This window comes from Lactuca virosa, chromosome 4, assembly GCF_052849685.1.
Source record: "Lactuca virosa cultivar CGN04683 chromosome 4, Lactuca_virosa_CGN04683_v6, whole genome shotgun sequence".
NCBI lineage: Eukaryota > Viridiplantae > Streptophyta > Magnoliopsida > Asterales > Asteraceae > Lactuca > Lactuca virosa.
In genome coordinates, this window is record NC_136429.1 from 237,584,331 (window position 1) to 237,598,433 (window position 14,103).

Genomic DNA, 14,103 nt, shown 5'->3' on the forward strand with positions numbered 1-14,103 from the left:
TTTATTCAGGATATGCTGGAGGCTTTTGTGGTCTGTGAAAATGGTGCACTTTGTACCGTAGATGTAGTGCTTCCACATTTTTAGGGCGAAGACCACAGCTCCCAGCTCGAGATCATGGGTGGTATAGTTTACTTCATGGGTATTGAGTTGTCTGGATGTGTAAGCTATCACTTTTCTGCGCTGCATAAGTACACAGCCCAGCCCTTGATTGGAAGCGTCGCAATACACTATAAAATCTTCCGTTCCCTCTGGCAGAGACAATACCAGCGCACTACAGAGGGCTCGTTTCAGGGTTTGAAAGTCAGCTTCTTATTTCACATCCCAGTTGAAGGGTACGCCTTTTTGGGTTAGGGTGGTGAGGGGCTTGGCGATCTTGGAGAAATTCTGAATGAACCTTCTATAATAACCAGCAAGGCCCAAGAATTGCCTGATCTCCGTTGGCATTCTCGGGGTTGCCCAACCCTCAATAGCTCTGATCTTGGAAGGGTCTACATGTATCCATTCTTAACTGACTAAATTTCCCAAGAAATCCACCCTACGAATCCAAAAGTCGCATTTGGAGAATTTTGCGTACAACTTTTCCGCCCTTAGGGTTTCCAAGACCTGTCGTAGATGTTGGTAGTGCTCTTCCTTACTCCGAGAATAAACGAGTATATCATCGATGAAGACAATTACAAAGTTGTTGAGGAATGGTCGGCAGACTCGATTTATGAGGCCCATAAATGCTGCAGGTGCATTCGTTAGATCGAAGGGCATTACCACGAACTCGAAATGTCCGTAGCGGGTTCGGAAGGCAGTTTTGGGGATATCTTCTTCTCGGACCCGCAGTTGGTTGTATCCGGAGCTTAGATCTATCTTGGAAAAATAACTGGCTCCTTGAAGCTGGTCAAATAGATCATCAATCGGAGGGAGAGGGTATCGGTTCTTGATAGTGAGCTTGTTTAACTCCCGATAATCGATGCACATTCTGAAAGATCCATCCTTCTTCTTGATAAACAAGACCGGAGCTCCCCAGGGTGAGAAGCTTGGTCTTATAAATCCTTTGCCTAGAAGTTCCCTCAATTGGCTAGATAACTCCTGCATTTCCGCAGGGGCTAACCTATAGGGTGATTTGGCAATTGATGTGGCTCCGGGTATCAGGTCAATTCGAAATTCGACCTGTCTTTCGAGAGGTATTCTCGGGAGATCTTCGGGAAATACAACTGGAAAGTTACATACCAACGGAATATCCTTGATGTTCTTTTCCTCTTTTTGTTTGTCCACTATGTGGGCTAGAAAGGCATGATTCTTCTTATGCAGGCACGTTTGTGCCTTGATGCACGAGATAAGATGGAGGTTTGCACCGGGTTTATCGCCATAGATAATTTATGTTTCGTTGGTGGGCAGGTGAAGGCGAACGACCTTCTCGTGGCACATAATATCAGCATGGTGGGGGCTTAACCAATCCATGCCTATGATCACATCAAAACTTCTAATATTAACCGGCATCAAGTTGATTTGAAACGAGTGGTTATTTAGTGTTAACGTGCACCCTATGAAAATGTCTTTGGTTGTTTATTTTTTCCCATTAGCCATCTCGACCGTGAAGGCTTCACTTAGCTTTTGGGAGTTTTGATTTAGTAGGTGTTTGAATTTATGACTCACTAAACTCCATTCCGCCCCACTATCGAATAAAATGCATGCATAAGTGTTGTTGAGGGGAAACGTACCAGTGACTACAGCCGGGTCTTGCACCGTCTCCCCCTGTCCCATTTCTAGTACCCTACCCGATCCTCCTGTACCTTGATTGTTGGCTTTGGGGAAATTTCGCTTAAAGTGGCCAGTCTCCCCACATCCATAGCATGTTCGACTGGCCCCGACATTGTTGAATTGAGGGTTGTTTTTTTGGGCTGAGATCTGCAATACCGGGCGGTGTGCCCTTTGTGATTGCAGCTGGTGCATTATAAGTCTCGGCAGGTACCACTGTGGTGAAAAATGCATTTATCACACTTGGGTAGAGAACTCGCGTAAGCCCTGGCAGGTGTTGGTGTGGTTGAGGCTGGTGCAGCTGGAGCTGGTGTGATCTGAGTGGTAGCAACATGGACTGTTACAGTTTGCTGCTTTTTAGATGATTCCTGATTCTGACGCCCTTTTCTTTTGTTTCCTCTGTTGTTCTTGTTGTTGTCCTCTTTCTTTGTTTCAGCGCCGAAAGTTTTCGTGCCCTTTCCATCCCCGTGGTCGTACAACTTTTGTGCCAGACGCTTGGCACTATCGAAGGTCGAGGGGTTCGCAGTGATCACGTTCCTCTGGATTGGAGGTGTTAACCCCCAAATAAAGCGTTCAACCTTTTTTCCCTCTGATGTTATCATTCCTGGGCATAAGAGTTCCAGCTCACTGAACCTAGCAATATAGGCTTCGATGTCAGAGTTCTGTACAGTAAGATTCCACAATTCCTGCTCAAGCTTTTGTACTTCGCCTCGGGGACAGTATTCTTCCAACATCAAAATTTTGAGGTCTTCCCATGACATGGAGTTGGCGACCGGGAGAGTTAGGGCTTTGATGTGGCCGTTCCACCACGATAGAGCCCGGTCAGCAAAGGTACATGCAACGAACTTCACCTTGCTCTCGTCGGGGCATCCACAGATTTCGAAGACCGATTCAATTTTCTCGAACCACCGAGTGAGAGCTATCACGCCCCCACTTCCATTGAAGGTCTTCGGTTTTGCGTTATTGAAGTCCTTGTAAGTTCATGTCTTCTGGTGTTCGGGATCCCGTGGTTGGAACTCCCTGTTCCTTGGCCGTTGCATTAGCTGTCGTAACCGCAGCTGAGATTGCCGCCTGGAAAGCAGCAGAGTTTATCTCCGGTGGAGGCGGCGGCGGTGGTGATGTTGTAGTGCTTTTGCGGATATATCTTTGTGGCATTTTCCTGCTATGAGACAGGAATGACGATGAGTTTATGAATCCTTATTGTTTCTAACGGTTATGGTGTTTCGAGTGTACTTATAATTAAACCATGTTATATCAAATATAAATAAAGAGAGAGAACATAGCAGATAACAACATCACAAATAAAACACAGAACCGTTTCATTAATGATAAATTTCTTAGTACAATACATGAAAATTGGCCTTTGAAAGGCCTACAGTACATAGAGAAAATAAAAATCTGTCAGCATAACGACTTTGCGAGTAGTGTAATCACTTAATCGTAGGGTCAGTCCTACATACATAGAGTAAAAGAGAAGAGAGTCCTATCGATAATAGCGGTGAGTAGGACGGGTCCTACTCGCGGCGGGAGGTATCTGATGGTGCTGACGACGAGGTAGAAGCGCCCTGGAGTCTGGCTAGCTGGCGCTCAGTGACCTGTATCCTCGCCTTGAGTGCGGCCTGCCGCTCCTGGTAGTCTCGCACTATGTCACGGGTCTGCCTTTCCGTGCGTTCCACCGCGGCTCTCATCGCATCAATCTGGTTGGCGGTTGCCTGGGCCTGGTCACCGATATCCCGGGTCCGCCTGACCATCACTGGAAGGGCTCGATCAGACGGCCCTCCGTATCTAAGATCGAAAAATCCCTGGTCCATGCCAAACGGTGGACGCAACCCTTGCTGCCTGCTCCATCTCCAGATGTTGTGGGCCCACGGGGGCATAGGGCCATTGGGGCCCATCCTATGCGCAGGCACCCTAGCCATGTAGGATGGGTCAGTGACCTCGGACTCTACGTTTGAGTCATCTCCGTCGCTCTCTGCATCCTCCTCAATGTCCTCATCAATATTCTCTTCCTCGAACTCCAATTCTTCGGGGTCTTCCTCCGGCTCTTCCTCAAGCCATCCCCCATTCCCCTGATTTGGGGGAAAAGGATCACCCGGTTGGTGAAAATCTGCCATAGTGTCTGTACGAGAATATATAAGCACAAAATGAGATATAAGAAAATATAATGGATATTTCACCCACTGCTCAAAATACTCCTATAGTATTTTAATTGTTTATGTTTGATTCCTTAAAACTTTTGGGTATTAGGTTGGCAATTTTTAGGTTCTCTGTCCACCCCGATTACTCCCAAACACATGTTAATCGTATTTTGAATAAGTATAGTTGATCAGACTATATTTATCCCCAATACGATTACATAACTGCCTGGGTTTAACCGCGATGTCCAACTCTTCTAAATACTTTTAATTGTTTCTTATTTTTGCTCAGAGTGTTTTAGTCCCATTGTATTTATAGTTGCATATCTTGTATGGTTAGATATGCTAGTTCACTATAAACAATGCTCCGATACCAATCTGTCACACCCCCGAACCGGGATGGCGGAAACGTCCGGGGGCGGGTGACTTCATCTTGTAATATCATAACAATTGTATATAAATGAAACGGAGCAACCATCATCATCATACATTACGATATCAACATACATGGTTTACATCATTGTATTTGTTTACGAGATACATCCCAAAATACATAATGTATGATAATTCAAAAAAACAACAAATATTCAAATTTCCTTAGTTGTCCACCTCCTTATTGAGTTCCTGAGAATACAAGTCGTTTTGAAAAGCGTCAACATAGAATGTTGGTGAGTTCATAAGCATGTTTGTGAGAAAACTTTGTAATAGCTTGTAAGCTTCCAGAAAATCCAATATTTTCTTGTAAAAATAGTTTGTAAGTCTCTTTTCAAATCATGTATAAATGCATGTGTATCCTTTGTTTATCTTGTTTGAAAATGTATAGAGAGTGAATCCCAAAAAATCCTGTATTTTCTTTAATATGAAAAAGTATGGTTTTAAACCCTAAGACACGAGTGGTGAAATTTGATGTAAAATTGTTGATGCATAGTTTCGTACTTCGTAACATGAGTAGAGTATATGTATTGCGTAAATTTTAATTTGGTATTGTTATTCTCTATGTGAGTCGTTACAACCATACTAATATGACGAGAGTGCCTGTCTTGACGCTCTTTAGGCGTCAGTTTCTAAATATAATTATCACCCTAGACTGGCATGTCTAGCTGTAAAGAGCAGCTCAGGTGTGGGGTGTCAACCCCGTATAGATCTATACACAATATCCCGCTCTCCCTCCAGGAGACTCTGGTTATAACTACAAGACTTTCTATGTACGCTAGATAGGTACGAGTGAAGGAGTGCCTCACAAGAGCCTTAACGAAATTTACGCGAATATTGGGTTTCATTATTTAACGTTATAAATAATGTTACGAGTGTATATTTTCGCTTACAAACCATAGGTGATAAAAATATAATCATTTTTACCGAAAGTGTCAACATAACACGTCTTTACTATTGTTGTCAAAAATAGCCTATTATTACCGAATTTGTCATGAAAGGCCCATTTAACATAAAATTTGTCATAAGGCCCAATGAAAGTGGAATTTTCGCATAAAGCCCAATTTTTACCCAAATTGTTATAAGAGGCCCATTTTTACTAAAATATTAAAAAATGGCCCAATATTATCCAAAATGTCAATAATGGCCCATTATTACCATAAATGTCGAAAATGGCCCAATAATGCCAAAATTGTTGAAAATGGCCCATTTTTACAAAAATATTCATTTAAGGCCCATTTTTACAAAAGTGTTCAAAAAATGGCCCATGTTTGCTAAATAGTCCATTTTCGGCCCATTTTTATTAAAATGTCCAAAAATGGCCCATTCTTACTTTTATGGCCAAGAATAGTCCAATTTTTAGTGAAACTTCCATATTTTATCATTTTTCATGTTTTCATGCCAAAAATTTATTTAAACATTTTCTTGGACTAAACCTTGTGATATTTACCATGCTTCAAGTGAAACATATTTCATTTAGAAACTAGTCTTCATTTTTAACAACATAACAAGTTAACTAAGTCCAACAACTTGAGATTCAACCCAAAAATCTCGAGTTCATGGACACTTAGCATGAATTTCACAACATTTAGCACACATATCATACAACACATGCACATACAAGCAAATATACAAAGATTTACACAAGACTTTGACTTGTATCCTCCCCCAAAAGAAAGAAAAGCTCGAAAATAGGGGTATGAAGCTCACCTTAGGGGCTTTTTTGGTTTGAAGAGGAAGATGGTGGTGGTTTTCGGCCTTAACTTGTTTCCTTGAAGAGATTTGTGAAGTTTTGGGGCTCTAGAGAACATATACACGAAAATAGAGTGGTTTGAGGAATGATCTTAGTATAAGATGGAATAAAACAACTTGAGGGTGATATAACTTACCAAGTTAATGATCTTTGACAAGGAACTCTTGAACACACACACACAACTCACAATTTTTAGAGAAGTAAGGAAGGAATTTCTTTGAGTTTTAGAGAGAGAGAGAGAGAGATGAGAGGATTATGTGTGTTTGAAATGAAGAGTGAAGGAGGATAAGGGGGGAGTTGTGGCCGATGAGGGGGGAAGGGAGAGAAGTTATGGAAGTATGTTGGGTAAACTTACTTCCTTAGAGGCATGGTGGTCAATAACATAGATACATGTTATATAATTTTGAGGTGGCACTCAAAGTAAACCCCCTCCTTTCATTTGTTTTTCTCTTTTTTTTTTAAATCCGACTAAGGAGGGAAAAAGATTCTTGGGCTTGAAGGCAATTTCGAGAATACATGGTCCCAATAAGAATTTTTGACACATTAAGGCCCATATATGGGTTTTCGGCCCAAAAAGATTAAGTGAAAGAGTTTTCGGCCCAAAATTATTCCTAATGGAGGTATTTGGCCCATTAAGCTTTTAAATAATTCTTCACGGCCCAATAAGGCCCAATAAGGGTCTTACGACCCAAAACTATGTTAATTAAGATTTTTCGGCCCAACTATGGCCCAAACATGGGTTCTCGGCCCATAATAAGGTTAACTAGGGCTTTTGGCCCAAGAAGGGCCCAATAAGAAGGTCTTGGTCCATTAAAAGGTTTGAACCGAGAAGTCAGGGTTAAGACCCAAAGTTGAGTGATCATAGCTTATTGGGTTAGACTTTGGGCTTACAAGAGGAAGTTTCGACGTGAATCGCAATTTTGGATGTATAAACTTGTATAGTACTGAAGTTAATTTATACTACACGTAGTGTCACTTAGGTGTTGTTTGTTTTTTGGAAAAAACCTCTTCAGACCTCTTATTGATGCGCGGCGCAGCACACGCGCAACATTTTTCATTTCGCAGTTGTTTGTTTTTCAGAAGTCTTCGGATTAAAAAACCTCTGCTCGTTTTCTTCTTGGCGCAACACTTGTTTTGCCTCTTCCTACCTCTTCCAATCTCTTCTTCTTTTTTTCTTGCTAAAATATTGATTATATATTGCTGAAATCTTATTTCACATTTTTTTCGTTTCTTTTTGTTTATTCTTGTTGAAATTATTTTTTCTTTTTCTTTTTATATTGAATAATAATAATTTGTTGATGAAATATCATTATTTTATGCTAAAATATCTTTATTTTTTGTTAAAATATTATTATTTTTTTGCTGAAATATCATAAATTCTTGCCGAAATGTCATACATTATTAAATTTTCGGCATTAAAAAACTATTTTCGGATTATAAAATGAGTTTATTTAATTTTTTAATATCTGAAGCAACATGCAGATGTTAAAAAAACAAACACGCTTCTTATTACAGTCTGCAGCCGTTTGGTCCACCTCTTCTACTACAAAGGGTTGCAGAGGTGGTCCGCAAACTTTATGGATTTTTGCTTCAAAAAAACAAACAACACCTTAGTTACACAGAGAAACTCTTTGTACATGGATATAAGTTTCTAGCCCTAAAATGCTAGTTGTGACAGATAAGGAGAGAATACATAGCTGTCACAACATCGGGAGCCGCACGTGACTCCTCAGCAGTAAGCTGGAAATCCCTGCTCCTCGCCGTAGGCGCCTCTGCCCGGCCCTGACGGCCATCTGTAATCCTAAAGGTGCCAAGAGCTGGTGCCGCCACCTGTCTTGCTGCTGCCAGACTCGGATACTGGGCTTTCTTGTGGCCCCTCTGATTGCACTGAAAGCAAATCAGATCTGCAACTGCTGTGGTGGTGGTAGTAGTTGTGCAATCCCTACTCATATGACCAGTTCGGCCGCACTTGAAGCAGCCTGAACTCCCCGCCCTGTACGCTGCCTCGTGCATCTTGCCGCACTTGCCACACCGGTTGCGGCCCTGCTGGCTCCTCGATCTGTGATCTGATACCTTGGGTTTCTTGCGCGAACTGCCTGTCTGAACCCCATCTGGTTTCCTCTTCTTCTCCATCTCCAAATCCAACTCCCTCTCTCGAGCCCTAGCAATTATGTTCTCCAGCTTCTTGCAGCTGGAGCGGCTCACAAACTGGCGGATATCACTCCGCAACATCTCATGATATCGGGCCTTCTTCATCTCCTCGTCCGCCATGTACTGCGGAACGAGAAGGGCCCTCTCCCTAAACTTGGCGGTGATCTCCGCCACAGTCTCTGTCGTCTGCTCAAGATCCTGGAACTCCCTCGCTAGCTGTTGCACCTCAATCACGGGTGCAAACTCGGCCCTGAACCTGGCCGAAAAATCACTCCAGGTCATAGCATCTAGAACTGTATCATCCCCAATGGCTCGTCCGACCTCCTCCCACCAATCACGTACCCTGTCCTTCAGAAGACAGGATGCAAGTCGGACCTTGTCCCCCTCAGGACATCTGCTCGTACGGAATGCATTGGCGCTATCGACCAACCATCTGCTGATAGCAATGGGGTCCCGAGCCCCATGATAGTCGGGAGCTCCACAAGCCCTGAACTCCCGGATAGTCAGTGTGCGTGACCTTGCTTGTCCTCAAGCAATCATTTTAAGCTTAAACAGAGGATAAAGACCAAAAATCCTTTAAAACATACAAAACAAGTAAAACTAAAAATCAAAATGAAAAGAAAAGGGTAAAAAGAAAGAAAACTCAAACTGCAGGTTGGCTCCCGTAAGCGCTTCTTTTTGAGGAGTCTTTAGCTTGACTTCTTCCCGCTCTACGTTGCAACAGCTTTCTCAAAATCTATCCCTTCGTCAAGTAGTTCTTCATTAAGTATGCCCTCTTCATATTTCTTGACCCGATGCCCATTCACCTTAAAGCTCAACCCATCCTTGCTCCACAACTCAATTACCCCGTACGGATACACATGCTTGATTGTAAAAGAACCGGATCAACGAGTGCGTAATTTTCCCGGAAATAATTTGAGTCTTGAATTATACAAGAGAACCTTTTGATTAGCTTCAAAGTCTTTATTACCCTTCAACCTTGCATCATGCCATCTTTTTGTCTTGTCTTTGTAGATCAACGAGTTAGTGTAGGACTCGTTCCTCAACTCTTCCAAAGCATTTATTTGCAAAAGTCGATTGGCACGCAACTCATTTGGCTTAAAATTAGATGTTTTTAAAGCTCAATAGGCTTTATGTTCAAGTTCCACGGGTAAATGGCAATTTTTACCATAAACCAATCTATAGGGAGTGGTTCCAATGGGTGTTTTGAATGCGGTCCTAAATGCCCAAAGTGCATCATCCAATTTGTCCGCCCAATATTTGCTATCACTACCCACCGATCTTTCCAATATTCTTTTGAGTGCCCTATTTGTGACCTCGGTTTGCCCATTTGTTTGTGGATGGTAAGGTGTTGAAAATCTATGGCATACACCATATTTTTGCAACACTTTTGCTAGTTGGTTATTAGCAAAGTGGGTTCCTCTATCACTAATTAACGCCTTGGGTACTCCAAATCTAGAAAATAATTTTTTTAGAAACTTAACCACAACCCTTGCATCATTGGTTTGTAATGCTTGCGCTTCTGCCCATTTTGACACATAATCCACCGCCACAAGTATGTATTTATTGCCTTTGGATGAAGGAAATGGTCCCATGAAATCCACACCCCACACATCAAATATTTCACAAACTTGAATATTCCTTTGAGACATTTCATTCCTTTCCGAAATATTACCCATTCTTTGGCAAGCATAACATTCCCTCACGTAAGTAGCAACATCCTTGAAGATAGTAGGCCAATAGAACCCTGCATCAAATACTTTCTTAGTAGTGAATTATACCCCATGATGTCCTCCTGCCGGTCCATTGTAGCAATGCTCTAATATTTCTCGAATTTCCTTGCCAAAAAACGCATCTTCTTATGATCCCATCCGCACAACTCCTAAAAAGACATGACTCATCCCAGAAATAATATTTAATTTCTGAAAAGAGCCTCTTCTTTTGTTGATGAGCGAGTCCTTTTGGAAGAAAGTCACCAGCCAAGAAATTTGCAATGTCGGCATACCATGGTTCTTCCCCCATAATCACCATCAAGTACTCTTCCGGAAAGCTATCTTCAATGCCCTTGTCATTCATCTCGTCCCTTATTGGATTTTCTAATCTAGAAAGGTGGTCAGCTACTACATTTTCCATCCCTTTCTTGTCCTTGATCTCGATGTGAAATTCTTGAAGTAAAAGCACCCATCGGATCAACCTTGGCTTTGCATCCTGCTTGGAAAACAAATACTTAATAGCAGAGTGGTTGGACAAAATTTAGTAGGGACGAAATTTGTCAAAGGCATACACCACAGCTAATAATTTTTTTTCCGTTGTGGTGTAGTTTTCTTGGGTCGGATTTAGGGTCTTGCTTGCATAGTAAATGGGTTGAAAGTGCTTGTCAACCCTTTGGCCAAGTACAGCTCCTAAAGCATAATCGCTTGCATCACACATTATTTCAAACGGTAAGTTCCAATTCGGGGCGATAATGATCAGGGCGTTAGTTAATTTTTCTTTCAAAATTTCAAAAGAGGCTAAACATTCTTTAGAAAAATTAAAAGGTACATCTTTCAAAAGTAGTTGAGTTAAAGGTCTAGTAATTTTGGAAAAATCTTTAATAAAGCGGCGGTGAAAACCCGCATGACCTAGAAAACTCCTAACGCCCTTTACATTAGTTGGTGGGGGTAATTTAGCAATAGTATCAATATTCGCCCGATCCACCTCAATCCCCGCCTTGGATACTTTATGGCCTAACACAATGCCTCCTTCACCATGAAATGACACTTTTCCCAATTAAGAACTAAATTAGTCTTCTCACACCTAGCAAGCATCAAATGAAGGTTAGCAAGACAATCATTAAAAGAAGAGCCAAAAACGGAAAAATCATCCATGAATTTTTCCACCATGTCGTGGAATATCGTCGTCATGCATCTTTGAAAAGTCGTCGGCGCATTGCATAACCCAAAAGGCATGCGTCGATAGGCAAATGTTCCACTTGGGCAAGTGAAAGTTGTCTTCTCTTGATCAATTGGGTCAATAGGTATTTGAAAATAACCTGAAAACCCATCTAAAAAACAATAATAGCTATGTCCCGATAATCTCTCAAGCATTTGATCAATAAAAGGGAGAGGGAAGTGGTCTTTGCAAGTGGCATTGTTTAGCTTTCTATAATCGATGCACCCCCGCCAACCGGTTACCGTTCGTATGGGTATGAGCTCGTTCTTCTCGTTTGCTACGATGATCATTCCTTCTTTCTTGGGAACTACTTGGACGAGACTAACCCATGGACTATCGGAAATTGAATATATAATCCCGACATCTAAGACCTTGACAACCTCCTTCTTGACCACCTCTTGCATGTTCGGGTTCAACCGCCTTTGATGTTGCACTACCGGCTTTGCACCTTCTTCAAGGTTGATCTTGTGAGAGCAGTAAGAATGGCTTATTCCTTTAATATCGGTAACTTTCCATGCAATGGCGTTTTTCCTTTTCTTCAAGACTTGGATTAACTCTTCTTTTTTAGATTTGGTGAGGTTAGAAGATATAATTACAGGTTTTAGGTTACCCTCTTCCAAAAATACATATTCTTGATGTGTTGGCAAAGTTTTCAGCTCTAAGTCTGAATTCTGAACACTGAACACGTCGATTCCAGAGAGGGGACTCGCCGAGTTCAGGTTAAGATTCCCGTCTGATCGCGATTTTTCATATGGACTCGTCGAGTCAGTGTCTTCAACTCGGCGAGTCACATTTTCTGTACTTTTTATGATTTCTTCGTATTCACTTTCTTCAAGAATTCTTTAAATCTCCTTCAGGTCTCTTTCAACATCATAGTCATCTTCAAGGGCATAAGTGAATTCGCTTGACTTGTCTTCTTTCCATTGTTCCATTAGCTCTTCCAAGACGTCTACCGAAAAGGTCGTGTCATCACTATACTTAGAATGCTTCATGGCCTTATCAAATCCAAAAGTGACTGACTCGTACCCCACTCGAAGTGTAAGTTTGGATTCTATCATGTATATTATGGCACTCGTGGTGTTTAGGAAAGGTCTTCCAAGGATGATCGACACTTGGTGGTCCCCTTCCATGTCTAGCACTATGAAATCCGCGGGGAATACAAATTTATCAACTTTGACCAATAAGTCCTCGCATATCCCCCTTGGAAATGTCACCATCTTGTTTGTTAGATGAATTTCCATACGAATCGGTTTCGGCTCCGGAAGGTTCAACTTTTTAAAGAAAGAGTATGGCATAAGATTAACAATCGCCCCTGAATCCACCAATGCATAACTAGTGGCTAGGTTCCCGAATTGGCATGACAAAGTCAACATCCCTGGGTCACCCATTTTCTTTGGCAGTTTGTTCAACATTGCAGCTGAAAAATTTTCATTAAGCACCACCTTGGACACCTCTTATATCTTCTTCCTATTTGTGAGTAGTTCCTTCAAGAATTTTGCGTACTTAGGCATTTGTGCAACCTCTTCTATGAAAGGAAGTTGATTTGGATGGCTTTGATGTGTTCCAGGAACTTAATCTTCATTCTGCTTCTCTTGTCTAGCTCGGTCTGGAAATGGCAAGGGAGGTTGATACAGTTTTAAAGGAGGGATATTTTTCTGTTCAGAGCATGGACTCGTCGAGTCCAAGTCTGGAACTTGACGAGTTGTGTCGATTGTTTGCAGTTTTGGGTCTTCTTTCTGTTCCTCCTGCACCTCTTTTGGATCTTCATTCATGATAGGGATCAGATGGGTAATTATCTTTCCACTTCTCGTCGTCACGATGTTAATTTGAGCGCCTCTTGGATTTTTCTCGGTATTACTTGGAAGTTCACCCGATGCTCTTTGATAGATTTGTAGTGCAAGTTGGCCCAACTGTTTTTCAATGTTAAGAATAGAGGCTTGCTGGTTTCTCATCAATGCTTATTGCTGTTTCATCATGGCTTGTTGTTCTCTTATTGCAACATCGGTTTCGTTGTGCCTTTTTACGGACGCGACTGCAAATCTTGTGAGCATATCTTCAAAGTCCATTTTCTTTTCTTGCACCGACTCCTCCTTTTGATAGAACCCTCTTGTCTTCATCCTATATTTCTCCTCCTTTGCCTTCTTGTACTCATCGTATGGTAGCCACTCTTTTTTCGGTTTTCGCCAATCTTCATCATATCTATCGCCACTAGAGTAACATACTTGAACTTTCCGGTTCCCATGCTCGTCTAGATCACAAAATTTAGTAAGGCGAGGCCCGCTACAATTCTCACATCCCACCCGGATGGCATGGATGGATTGATCCATCTTTGTCATTCGTCGATCCAAACTATCCAATTTAGCCATTACTGCCGCCATATTATTGAAAACCGAGTTCACCGCCCCTCGATTCAAGTCATTCCTTGAATTATGATATTCTCTAGAATGCTTAGAGAATTCTTCAATTAGCTCCTTTATGACTACGGGTGCTTTCTTCGTGAGTGGTCCTTGGGAGTCAAGGAGCTGCCTAGTTGTCACGTTCACGCCATTATAGAAAATGGAGACTTCTTGCTGAATGTTTAAATCATTGTGGGGGCAGTTCCTCAACAAGCCTTTGTATCTCTCCCATGCCTCATAGAGTGACTCGCCTGGTTGTTGCTCGAAATTGGCAATGACTTTCTTCAACTTTGCTATTTTTGAGGGAGGGCAAAATTGATCAATAAATTCTTCACGCATTTTAGCCCATGTGGTGATGGATCCTGGAGGGAGTGATTTCAGCCAATCTTTCGCGGCTCCCTTAAATGTAACCGGTAGCATACGAAGCAAAAGAGTCTCGCGAGGCACATTAGGGATGTTGAAGTAGTCGGGTATGTCATTGACCTCGTTGATATGCTTGTATACGTCTTCGTGATCTTTCCCTTGGAATGGGATGTCCTTGAGTTGGGCGAGTATGTGG

At 41.9% G+C, this 14,103-nt stretch overlaps 1 protein-coding gene and 1 non-coding gene across 2 annotated transcripts; one reads left to right on the plus strand and one right to left on the minus strand.

Moving 5' to 3' along the window:
• Nucleotides 1-11,990: 11,990 nt before the first annotated feature.
• LOC145105733 (uncharacterized) lies at nucleotides 11,991-12,536 on the minus strand. The gene has a single exon (XM_079042812.1). It carries the CDS (start codon nucleotides 12,534-12,536, stop codon nucleotides 11,991-11,993), a length of 546 nt encoding a protein of 181 aa, XP_078898938.1.
• A 1,192-nt stretch (nucleotides 12,537-13,728) lies between these two features.
• LOC145110471 (small nucleolar RNA R71) lies at nucleotides 13,729-13,835 on the plus strand. Its single transcript, XR_013709848.1, has one exon. It is a non-coding gene; the product is annotated as a small nucleolar RNA R71 (small nucleolar RNA).
• The last annotated feature ends 268 nt before the right edge of the window (nucleotides 13,836-14,103 follow it).

Coding starts and splice junctions, on each gene's coding strand:
- LOC145105733 (XM_079042812.1), bottom strand. CDS start 12,536: ATGGGTGACCCAGGGATGTTGACTTTGTCATGCCAATTCGGGAACCTA.